This window comes from Garra rufa, chromosome 23 (assembly GCF_049309525.1).
Source record: "Garra rufa chromosome 23, GarRuf1.0, whole genome shotgun sequence".
Lineage (NCBI taxonomy): Eukaryota > Metazoa > Chordata > Actinopteri > Cypriniformes > Cyprinidae > Garra > Garra rufa.
Window position 1 is genome coordinate 18,143,538 of NC_133383.1, and position 11,225 is coordinate 18,154,762.

An 11,225-nucleotide genomic window follows, 5' to 3' on the forward strand; every position below is an offset into this window, starting at 1 on the left:
GTTAAAAAAAAAAAACAGACAAATGCCTGTAATACAAATTATTTTATTTTAAATCATTACTTTTTATTTTAAAATGTATATACACATACACACAATACAATCTCACTCAATCTCTTCTATCAATGCTCCTTTACCTCTATTTTTTCCACATCCCTTTTCCAAACATTTCTTCTCTCCTTCTAACGTCATCCTTTCCACCTCCCTTCTCTCATACTCCGTCCACACGCATCCTGCAAGCGTCCTCAAAACTATGGCATTCTCTTTCACCCATGCCTGAAAAAACTCACACTTCTTTCCAGCTTGAAAATACATCCGCCTCATCCGCTCATCCTCCTTAGGAACAGCAGCCTTCGCCTTGCTCAAAGCTGTGCGCAGCTGGGACAAAGTGGACAGTGAATATCCCACAGCATCCTCTCTGCTTTCTCCAGTCAGAATGTGAGCCACCGCTTCCACAGCTCGAAGTGAAGCCAAAGGGTCCTCACGATCAAAGTATCCTCCTGTGGATACAGCACTTATTCCTGCGTCAAGAGCCTCAGAGACAGAGTTGAAGACCCGTCCGGCACCCAAACCCTCGGAGATGGCAAGCACCGCCTGACAGAACTCAAGAAACATCTCAGAGATGTCTCCATTATGGAGACACAGCGAGAAGGTGTATCCATAAAGAGCATTGATCAGGTTGTACCGCACTAGAGGAGATGGGTTTGAAGTTAGTGTGTGAAGAGGAGGGATTTTAGCACTTATTGGAGGGATTGAACTTCTCAGTGACTTGTCCGATTTTACTTTAATTTTTCTGTCTTTATCCTTCACATTGTGCTTTTCTTCATCATTCTCAGACTGAAGTTCCTCAATAAGTGCTTTTGTATCCTTCTCATGCCATTCCCACCATGGGCTCCACAGGACAACCAGCCCACCGATGCCACCTTCTTTCACCAGCCGCTCAAATTTCTCCTTTTCCTGTGCAGACAACAACGACCAGAGTTCTTCCTCTGATAGAGAGTCAATATCCAGGCCTGCTAACTTTTCAGCTAAACCATCTTCCTCTTCATCACTCCTGTCTTCAATATCTCCAAGTTTTGCTAGTATTTCTTGAACCTCTGGAGTTTTTTCATCCCCGCAATATTGAATCTCTGCTAACCGAGAAAGCAGCTCCAAAGCATGCGCGTCTTTTTCCGTCACGCTAGATTCATCTTCTCCCAAGTTCTTTAATAAATTCTCCATCCCTCCCTCGGTATTTGCACTCTGTCTGAGCCGGAGTAGAATTTCCTGCATTTTGCTTTTCCCTTCCTCATCTGTGACACCTTGGGATTTCAGCTCCTGAAAAACAGACTCTTTGTAAAACTCCTCTGAGCATGAAGAGTGCTTCTGACTTCTGTAACAAGCCAAGCCGCAATATGGGATGTTACACCTTGGGCAAGTGTAACAGGAGGGTTGGGATAAGCAAAGCCCACATGGTTTGATTGATGATGATGATTCAGTACTTCCACCTTCTGTCCCATCAGCAGGTGTCAGGAGAACTTCCGAAGTCCCTCTTTTGGGAAGTGCGATCCCATCTTTGGTGGTAATTGATTCAGAGTCTGTTTCAGGCCAGTCGCTGAAGTGTTCTTCCTCCTTTGGTGCGATATCAGTGAGTAATGAACGAACACACGCAGGGATTTTACGTCTAACAACAGGATCCATGAGCAGCTAATTTGCCGAGGTAGATTGCATTGGTATAGACCTTTAAATCTGCAATTAAAACGACAAAAAATCTTTAATAATCTCTAAGCCTAAATCTTCACAAAGCATAACAGATTTAAATCAATTCGATATCATCAACTCTTTTTAATAAACTTTTATAGTGTTTCTCTTACCTGACGGAAATTTGTGTATGCGCACTATTTTCTTCAGCTCGTGTTTTCAAATGTTTTCATACCGAAGCGTCACGTTAGAATAACGTTGCACGTCGCAACATGATGACGCATTCGTGCCTTTGCTCTTCAAGCTTTAAGACTGCGTAATATTTGCGCATGATAGATAGATTGATTTTACCTGGCAAAATCATTACTGACAGAAAAAACGTATAAATATGAACTGTATTTTCTGTTCTCAACTACAGTTTAAGTCAAAAGTTTACATACTCCTTGCAGAATCTGCAAAATGTTAAGTATTTTACAAAAATAAGTATTATTAAGTACTGACCTCAATAAGATATTAACATAAAAGATGTTTACATATAGTCCACAAGAGAAATTATTAGTTGAATTTATAAAAACGACCCTGGTCAAACGTTTACATACACTTGATTCCTAATACTGTGTTGTTACCTAAATAATCCACAGCTGTTTTTTTTTCTTCTAATAGTTGTTGAGTCCCTTGCTTTTCCTGAACAGTTAAACTGCCTGCTGTTCTTTCTTTTTTTCAGCATTTTTGTATATTTTTTATTTTGAGATCCATCTTTTCACACTGAGGACACCTGAGGGACTCATATGCAGCTATTACAGACGGTTCAAACGCTCACTGAAGCTTCAGAAGGAATAACAATGCATTAAGAGCCAGATGCGGATGCAGATGTGTACATTTTTCTTTTTTTTTTTTTGCCTAAAAATCATATTGTTTTATTTAGTACTGTGCTTTAGAGGTTACAGAAGATACTTACATGTTCCCCAGACGACAAAATAATTTCAAATTCAATTTTCTCTTGTAGACTATATTTAAACGTCTTTTATGTGAAATATCTTTTTCAGGTCAGTACTAAATAATAAAAAAAAAAAACATGCATGGTCCCTTTTATTTTGGTAAAATAATTAACATTTTGCTGATTCTGCAAGGTGTACGTAAACTTCTGACTTCAACTCTATCGTGAAACCAGTTATTTTCATTTTATCAACAATACACAGTATTCAAGACTGTTCTGTAACTTATATGAGAAAATGCACTTTTTGCTTTCGCTGACCATCCTATTGTACATTTAAATGTTTTTTTATTTTATTTTAATTATTAATTTACTTACATTTTGACCACATTTTACATTCATAAATTCAGTTTGCAAAAAGCTTTGTTTTTGTTGACTGAAATAAAGCTGTACAATGACGATATTAGAGACTCTTTGGCACTTTTTATTTATTTTGTAGCTGTTGTCCTTTTTATTACTGTATGCATAATTGTGTGCTGTTTGCATTTGAACAAAAGTGCATATATAATTTGATACGTAGATTTATATTAAAGGAATAGTTCGCCCAAAAATGAAAATCATGTCATTAGTTGCTCACGTCATTCCAAACCCGTAAGACCTTCATTCATCTTCAGAACACAAATTAAGATATTTTTTAATAAATCCGAGAGCTTTCTGACCCTGCATAGACAGTAACACAGCTACCACGTTCAAGGCCAAGAAAGGTAGTAAGGACATCATTAAAATAGCCCATGTGACATCAGTGGTTCAAACGTAACTTTACAAAGCTACAAAAAGAATGACTTTATTGAACAATTCCTCTCCCACAAGTTATCGTCGACACAGACTATTTTGTCGATGACCCCTGCTGTCAGAAAGCTCTCAGATTTCATCAAAAATATCTTAATTTGTGTTCCGAAGATGAACGAAGGTCTTACGGGGCGAGTACTTAATGACAGAATTTCCATTTTTGGGTGAACTACTCCTTTAAGCCTTTTTTAGACACAAGTATTACAAATAGAATTGAGTGAATAGCTACATTTTCTTTGCTTTAATCCTTAACAACAGGGACAACATGGAAACATGTTTGCTATAATCACAAACTCTTTAATACGATAGCAAAACACAGGTTTTGAAAATGGTACACTCGTGATAATTTACAGTTTGTCCATCTGTTTAAGGAAGAGAGAACACTATTGTACATTTCCTCTCAGCCTTTGTATTACAGTTCATTAGATGTGTCCACATCAGAATTTAAAATCCTTTATTCAGTAGCCAGTCCTTCAGCTCTTTATCAAACTGCCCTTTGATTCTGATGGTCCCAGTGACTTCATTGACCTGCGTTGGAGGCTCTTTGCCTGTAAGGTCCATCAGGAAGTCCTTAACATCCTTATTCAGAGCCTGGGAATAAATAACAAATTAATTACAAGAATTTGACTAATATGTTACACATTGTGTTTTTTAAGCATGTTTATTTATTGCACTCACCCATATGTCACCCTCAATCTTTCTGAGCAGAGTGCTGTGCTGACTCCCATGCTTGATGTCTGAATACACAGGCATATTGTGCATTCGGGAACGACGGATCATGTAAGGCAGTGAAGGTGGTGTAGCTATATAATTAATAATAATAAAAGCATTACTCCATTAATGAGAATCTGACAAAAAGCTTTCCAGACATCACAGATTAAACCTTAAACATCATGCAAAACATCCATTCCTTAAAGATAAAACACCATTATTATGATTGTATACATTTTAGCATCTAAGGTAAAAAAATACCTGATGGTGGGATCCATCCTGACGGTGCAGGACCTTCATGTTTAGGTGGAGTTGGGATGCGTGAAGGAGGAATAAGTCTCTCCACATACTTGAACTCTTCTGTTGATTCAATATAGCCCCTTGATCCTTCAGCAGGGTTGCTTTCTGCCTAAAATGAGACCAAACCGTTTTATTAAACACTCTTTTATGTTTCATTATCAAGCTACATTTCAAGAACAAATCATCTGCGACAGCTGATGCACCACTGATTTTTACACGACCTGGATAAATTATAAGGTAAAGTTGATTGTAATACTAACTCTTAAGCAAACTCCAGTAGTCAATGAACGTGTGGCTGGATTAAAAGCTCTGTAAGCAACTCTGGCTGCTCGGCAGACTGTCAAAGACATGCTTCTGACGGAGGCGGACATTTCTCTTTCCTCAGACAGAAAGGAAGGACGGCGGAATATGACGTCATGAGTTTGAATGAAAAAACTTTATTGACAACAGAAAAAAAAAACAATATTTTCAAACATGACTAAAATCTACATTTATAAAATGTTATTTTCACTTCTATATATGAAGAAATTGAAACGCAATATTACAATAAAAATGTGCTTTAGATGCTGTCTGTGGTCCAGGGGACTTTTATGTGGCTTTAATAAAATGAGCATGCGCAAACCTAATACTTTCTAGAATCGCGTTTCGCATAAACATTTCTTCAGACTTGATGTTGATGTCGTATGTTTGGCGCGTTGTTTGGTTATTACTAGCGATTTAGGTACGTTTTCAGCTCTGTTTTTAATTTTGTGCTTGTCTATAACATGTTTTTTAATGATTCTGTCAAGCTGACTACATATTTTAATTCTCTGTTTTATGAAGACTGAACATCATGCAGTTGTTTGTTCGTGGCCAGACTTTGCACTCTATTCATCTGAATGGCTCAGAGACTGTTGCCCATATCAAGGTACTTTTTTGACGGCCCACATTTTTATTTATAGTTACTTTAGAAAAACTTGAACACGAAAAAGTACGTAAAAGTTTTTGAACAGTTTTAAAGTAGTCTCTTCTCACCAAGCCTGCATTTATTTGATCCAAAGTAGAGCAAAAACAGAACAATTTTGATTTTTTATTTACTATTTTAAATAACCGGTTTCTATTTGAATATATTTTAAAATGTAATTTATTCCTGTGATTTCAAAGCTGAATTTTTAGCATCATTACTCCAGTGACATGATCCTTCAGAAATCATTACAATATTATAATTTATAAAAAAAAATTATAATAATCAAAAAACATTTTTGATTATGTTAAAAACAACTAAGTAAAACTTTTTCAAGTTTCTTTGATGAATAGAAAGTTCAGAAGAATTGCATTTATCTGAAATAGATATCTTTTGTAACATTATAAATGTTTTTATCATCACTTTTGATCAATTTAAAGCATCCTTGCTAAATAAAACCATTAGTTTCTATATTTCTTTCCCAAAAAAGATTGTTGAATGGTATAGTGTATAATGTTACAAAACTTTTTATTTCAGATAAATGCTGATCTTTGGATCTTTCTATTCATCAAAGAATTCTGATAAAAATGTGCTGTTTTAAATATTGATAATAATAATGATAGTAAATGTTTCTTGAACAGCAAATCAGAATATTAGAATGATTTCTGAGGGATCGTGTGACACTGAAGACTGGAGTAATGATGCTGAAAATTTAGCTTTGATTACAGGAATAAATTACATTTTAAAATATATTCAAATAGAAAGCAGTTATTTTAAATTGTAAAAATATTTCACAATATTACTCCTTTTTCATATTTTGGATCAAATAAATGCAGGCCTGGTGAGCCCAAAAGAGATTTCTTTAAAAAAAAAACATTAATTTTACTGTTCAAAAATTTTGACTGGTAGTGTATTTATTTATTGTTATTAACTACTTGTTTTCAGGCTCATATTGAAGCTTTGGAGGGTCTGACCTGTGACGATCAGATCATTTCTCTCTGCGGGGTTCCTTTGGAGGATGAGGCACTGATTTGTCAGTCTGGGATTGAGGAGTTCAACACTCTTGAGGTCTCATCGAGGCTGTTAGGAGGTAAAAATCCACTTTACTGCCTTCTACCGGTGACTATCATGCCGTAGAAGATAGAAGGGTTTGACAAATTCCGTTATTTTAAACTTAATTTGTGCAGAAAATAGCCAGAAACACCTTTAAATATTTACTTATGAGTAACAGACTAACTATATCTTTGTTTGGATGTTTTCATAAATATAACCTGTTCCCACCCAAAGGCAAAGTCCACGGTTCCCTGGCTAGAGCAGGCAAAGTCAGAGGACAAACTCCCAAGGTAAGCTATATAAATAGAGGGTTTGCACTTACGTCACAATTTGTTCAGTTACCCAGATGCGCGGCCATATTGGAGATACTCGGATGTAAACAACAGCATGGATTGCATGGTTAATGTACTAATGAATACATCGTTCTGCTATTTTATGCTGTCTAGACCACTGAAAAACGTGTGGAAGCTTTCATATAGAGAAGGAAAAGTCGCAATATTTTGACGAATTAAAGTTAATAGGTGGTAAAGAAATGTGCAGGAAGTATTAATTAAGATATTATTCTAATATTTCATCTACCTGACTGGAAATAATAGCAAACACGAATGTTGTCAAGATTCATGCCCTGGAAATCCTGGATCAGTTTGGCCAGTTTGATGCACTCTTCTCTTTGATTTGTTATAACTTTTGGCAGTCTGTATAGTACTCCAAATGTTTTTCCTGGTCCGACCTATTATTACAGCCCAAAACACGACAATAATTGACCGTTTTCAGCAGCAATAATCAGCAGAATATGCTATTTTCATTCGGTTCAGTGGCATTGTTTACGTTCTGTGCCACCACTACGGCCTCTATAGTATAATTTTGGGCATGTACTGGTTTATTGATGCTGTGCACTGACATTGATCATTTCAGGTGGACAAGCAAGAGAAGAAAAAGAAAAAGACTGGCAGGGCAAAGAGAAGAATTCAGTACAACCGGCGCTTTGTCAACGTTGTCCCAACGTTTGGCAAAAAGAAAGGACCAAATGCCAACTCATAATTTGCTCTTGTTCACTGCATTCCTAATCAGTTCATTTTGGCTGACTAGTAGGACATTCCTGATGTGGAAACAAAATGTGTAATACAAAAGCTGGCTGATTCATAAAAAAACTTATTATTTTTGGCACTTTATATGCTATAACGATTTGTAAAATGTCATTATAATGATGTAATATACATTACAACTGTGAATCACTTTGATGAAAGAAAGAGATAAAAAAACATGCAAATAAAAAACATTTAATGAAAAATAATTGAATCATGTGTCAGTACATTCTCACAGTTATTTGAATTTAATAATACTGTTATTAAGTCCATGTCGATATAGGAAGACCAATGCAAAGCTATGCAATTCTTGAATTCTTTCGCACTGGATCAAAGATCACAACGACGCCCCAGACAGCCAAACCTGTGAAAAGACCAGGTCAGAGTCAGTTCTGATTTCTTGCCTCGTAACAGAAGCTGCGTTTCCATTACCCTTTAAATTTAGCAAATTGAAAATATATTCGCAAAACTGCAATGGAAGCGCGCCTAGAGAGTGCATAAATTAGCTCACTTGCAGCAAACATCAGCTGAACTACTGTGCCCATAGATGTAGGTCCACCCAGCCGCATGCCTCTCCTCGCTTGCATGCCCACATATCCACCTGAAGCCAGCAGCCCACCGCCCGAGAGAATCCGACAGCTCCAGCAGTCAAACTGTGGTCTTTTAGTCGCCTGAGACGTGACCAAACTCGACTTCTCGGGTAGCGGCGATGGATTTGACATGTTCAGGTTAAAGTGTCTAGTATCCAAGCAGATAAAAGTCCCAAAGCTCTCCTGGTTTATGTTGTTTTTACCAAGTGACACTGTCTAATTTCCAAATAATTTAGTAACATTATTAATGTCCACACTGAGAACCATCCACCAACTCCATGAGATATCGGGTATGTCACAATGACCTTAAACACCGGAAGCAGTAGTGCTGTTTTTGCACTCGTGCAAGTCATCGCTGTGCAAATACTGCGCAGTCGCGATTACAGGACGTCAACACATCATTTAGCGTTGTGATTTGTGATACTTTATTAGAAAATTGCTAAATATTAGTAAAACACACAAAACACGTTTAAAGTTTTATTTGCGATTCAATCTCCATAAACATATATATAAACAACGTGGTCCATTTTGGACCAGCTACTAGCTACTCATGCCAGCTTGTTTTTTAGAACATGGTCCAAAACACAACTAACATTTTAAGATGAATTTTCCAGCAAGAAAAAACAAAAGCAAAGCAAATGCGACAGAACCATTCATGGCTCAGCATGTGGCATGGAGCATTTGCAGATAATTTATTTTTAAAGTCCCTGGCTTCATGTATCCTCTCAGACATGTGCAGATTGCTAGTAGTAGCATGTGAAAGTCTGGTATTTGTGTAAACACATCATTTCTGGCCTCCATATCCACGTGCAATGTTATCATTCGTCTCTGCGGCATCCTTTAAGACTTGAATTATGAGGGCATTTCTCTTTCTGGTCTCCTCCATTCGGGCAGGGTTGGCTTCTGGCAGATTCTGGAAAAACAAATAGATCAGGGCACAACTATAATCAGTTGTTTACATTAGAATATCTGCTGCAATGTCAATACATCACATTATTAAAAAATCCTTTATGTGTTACTGTCAGATGCATTCAATGCAACAGAACAATAGCAACAACTAAACGTCTCACGTCTATTACCTAGGGGGATTAAATGTCACAATCAATGTTATAAAACACGATCCCATTTAAATTAATTCCTTAACCCCCGCAGTTAATTAGAGATCGTGTAAAACCCCGCACGACCACATTCACTATGAAACTGATTGTTGACAAACAATAACACGAGTCGTTACTGCTTGTCAATAGTCGTGAACGCAACGCCCCACATAAGTTAATCATAACAGGTTTGTGTTTCTCATTTATAAAACTGCAATTACCTTTAATATTTCCATTCTTCTCTCTTCTCCAGGTGAAATTACGGCCCACATTCCGTAGCCCATACCGACAAGCCCGAACACCCCGATCGATGCCAGGATGGTCCTCATGCTGCTCATGGTGTGCACGAACCGCGACCACTTACAACGCAATAATTATACGCGTGGTATAAATGATAAAGCTTCCCCAAGTCGCGAAATAAGCAAGGTCAGTATAACAACACACCGCACACTGTCAGTTGACACGAAGCAGTGCATTGTGGGAGTCATTTATTATACAACTTTCTAACCGGTTACTTAAGATAGGTGAGTATTGGATTGTGGAAACGGACAGGTGGCAAGTTCTTATACAGTAAGTAAACAAACAAATAAATAAATAATATCAAATAAGATTTATTTATTTATTTATTTTACAGTGCTGTCAATACTACAATTTGTATTGGAAAAAAAGTAAAAAATAAAATAAAACAAAGAATAGAATGGTAATAAAAAGGATCTAAATAATGTAACATTTTTGGCTAAGTAAAAGCACTTAATAAAAATAATGAAATATTTCTTTCTGAATTAACAAATAATTGAATATCATATCTGTAGATTATATGAAAATAATCAGTGGTTGTATAACATTAAAGAAATTGTCTAAAAGTTCACCCAAAAATGAAAATGTGCTGAAAAGAATTTAAGGCCATCCAAGATGTAGATGTAACAGGGAGTCAGACTGAGACGTGCGGATCCATTTGCAGCATTTTATTGTCAAGATCGTAGTCGGGGCAAACAGGGTCAACACCAGCAAACAACAACAGCGAAGATAATCCAGAGAGTAAACCAGTAACCAAGCGTGAGTCAAAAACCAAATGGGCAGTCACAAACAACAGAAACAAACATAGAAAACAAGGCAAAACAGGAAACAAAACCAGGAATAAACTAGGAAACTCTGAAAACACGGAGACTAGGAAACTGGGAAAACGCTTAGAAATGCAGCCAGGGTAATACAGGACTTCGCGAAGAGCTGTGTGTGAGTGGCTTAAATGCATGAGAGTCAATGTGAAACAGATGTGCGCAGCCATCAGTGCAGTGGGAAACGAGGAGCAGGTGTGTGCAGTGATTGGTGCAGTGGCTTATGGGGATTGCAGTCCAGAATGTGTGTGCAAGAGTTCATGAAGACAGGATGGACCACATACGTGACAGAGCTCCCCCCCAAGGAGCGGCTTCCAGACGCTCTAACCACCTAATACAACCTGGAGGGTGGTGGAGCGGAGGCGGAACAGGGGGAGGGATGGAGGGCCAGGTCCATGTAGGGGTACTGGAACTATGAACTGAGGCGGAGCCGACGGAGGGAGAAGCCATGGCGGAGGAAGGGTTGGCTCCTGCATGGGGCCGACCGACGGAGGTGGAGCCGGTGGAGCCCGAGGGAGAACCGGAGAGTCGACGGTCCTAGGTGACACAGAGGATCCGGAGGGCCAAGGCGGACCCCAAGGCTCTGGCGACCCCGGCGGAGATGGAGGTCCGGAGGTACGCAGCGGAGCCGGAGTGACAGAGGATCGAGGCTGTGCCCACGGGAGGGAGGAGGTCCACAGAGCCGGCAGGACATAGTGACGAGGCGCAGCCGGAGGAGTAGAGTCCAGAGGTGAAGGTGGGGCGACGACTGACCGGGGCGGAGCCGGAGAGACGATGGAGCCCGGAGGAGCTGGTGGGCCGACAACGGAGACGAGGGAGCACAGAGCCGGGGTGGAGCCGCAGGGTCGGAGGGCCGAGGTGGAGTCCAGGA

At 38.6% G+C, this 11,225-nt stretch overlaps 4 protein-coding genes across 4 annotated transcripts; 1 reads left to right on the plus strand and 3 right to left on the minus strand.

Moving 5' to 3' along the window:
- Positions 1-27: 27 nt before the first annotated feature.
- Positions 28-3,065, minus strand: znhit2 (zinc finger, HIT-type containing 2). Its single transcript, XM_073829798.1, has 2 exons — positions 1,851-3,065; positions 28-1,725 (listed from the first exon to the last, which is right to left on the minus strand). The coding sequence occupies exon 2, from the start codon at positions 1,675-1,677 to the stop codon at positions 103-105; it is 1,575 nt and encodes a 524-aa protein (XP_073685899.1). The 5' UTR covers positions 1,678-1,725; positions 1,851-3,065; the 3' UTR covers positions 28-102.
- A 613-nt stretch (positions 3,066-3,678) lies between these two features.
- Positions 3,679-4,861, minus strand: mrpl49 (mitochondrial ribosomal protein L49). Its single transcript, XM_073829801.1, has 4 exons — positions 4,732-4,861; positions 4,433-4,580; positions 4,139-4,263; positions 3,679-4,051 (listed from the first exon to the last, which is right to left on the minus strand). The coding sequence occupies exons 1-4, from the start codon at positions 4,840-4,842 to the stop codon at positions 3,905-3,907; spliced, it is 531 nt and encodes a 176-aa protein (XP_073685902.1). The 5' UTR covers positions 4,843-4,861; the 3' UTR covers positions 3,679-3,904.
- A 226-nt stretch (positions 4,862-5,087) lies between these two features.
- Positions 5,088-7,761, plus strand: faub (FAU ubiquitin like and ribosomal protein S30 fusion b). The gene is made up of 5 exons (XM_073829587.1): positions 5,088-5,192; positions 5,294-5,378; positions 6,360-6,504; positions 6,702-6,757; positions 7,383-7,761. The coding sequence occupies exons 2-5, from the start codon at positions 5,304-5,306 to the stop codon at positions 7,506-7,508; spliced, it is 402 nt and encodes a 133-aa protein (XP_073685688.1). The 5' UTR covers positions 5,088-5,192; positions 5,294-5,303; the 3' UTR covers positions 7,509-7,761.
- An 845-nt stretch (positions 7,762-8,606) lies between these two features.
- uqcc3 (ubiquinol-cytochrome c reductase complex assembly factor 3) lies at positions 8,607-9,723 on the minus strand. The gene is made up of 2 exons (XM_073829588.1): positions 9,461-9,723; positions 8,607-9,055 (listed from the first exon to the last, which is right to left on the minus strand). Exons 1-2 carry the CDS (start codon positions 9,575-9,577, stop codon positions 8,927-8,929), a joined length of 246 nt encoding a protein of 81 aa, XP_073685689.1. The 5' UTR covers positions 9,578-9,723; the 3' UTR covers positions 8,607-8,926.
- Between the last annotated feature and the right edge of the window lie 1,502 nt (positions 9,724-11,225).

Bases quoted from the DNA above. Each gene is read 5' to 3' on its own strand.
- mrpl49 (XM_073829801.1), bottom strand. From the start codon at position 4,842: ATGTCCGCCTCCGTCAGAAGCATGTCTTTGACAGTCTGCCGAGCAGCC. The intron at 4,581-4,731 runs GTTAGTATTACA...GTCTCATTTTAG, and splicing joins CTACTGGAGTTTGCTTAAGA to GCAGAAAGCAACCCTGCTGA. The intron at 4,264-4,432 runs GTATTTTTTTAC...TTAATTATATAG, and splicing joins AGGATGGATCCCACCATCAG to CTACACCACCTTCACTGCCT.
- znhit2 (XM_073829798.1), bottom strand. From the start codon at position 1,677: ATGGATCCTGTTGTTAGACGTAAAATCCCTGCGTGTGTTCGTTCATTA.
- uqcc3 (XM_073829588.1), bottom strand. From the start codon at position 9,577: ATGAGCAGCATGAGGACCATCCTGGCATCGATCGGGGTGTTCGGGCTT. The intron at 9,056-9,460 runs GTAATTGCAGTT...TTGTTTTTCCAG, and splicing joins GAAGAATGGAAATATTAAAG to AATCTGCCAGAAGCCAACCC.
- faub (XM_073829587.1), top strand. From the start codon at position 5,304: ATGCAGTTGTTTGTTCGTGGCCAGACTTTGCACTCTATTCATCTGAAT. The intron at 6,505-6,701 runs GTAAAAATCCAC...TCCCACCCAAAG, and splicing joins CTCATCGAGGCTGTTAGGAG to GCAAAGTCCACGGTTCCCTG. The intron at 6,758-7,382 runs GTAAGCTATATA...TGATCATTTCAG, and splicing joins TCAGAGGACAAACTCCCAAG to GTGGACAAGCAAGAGAAGAA.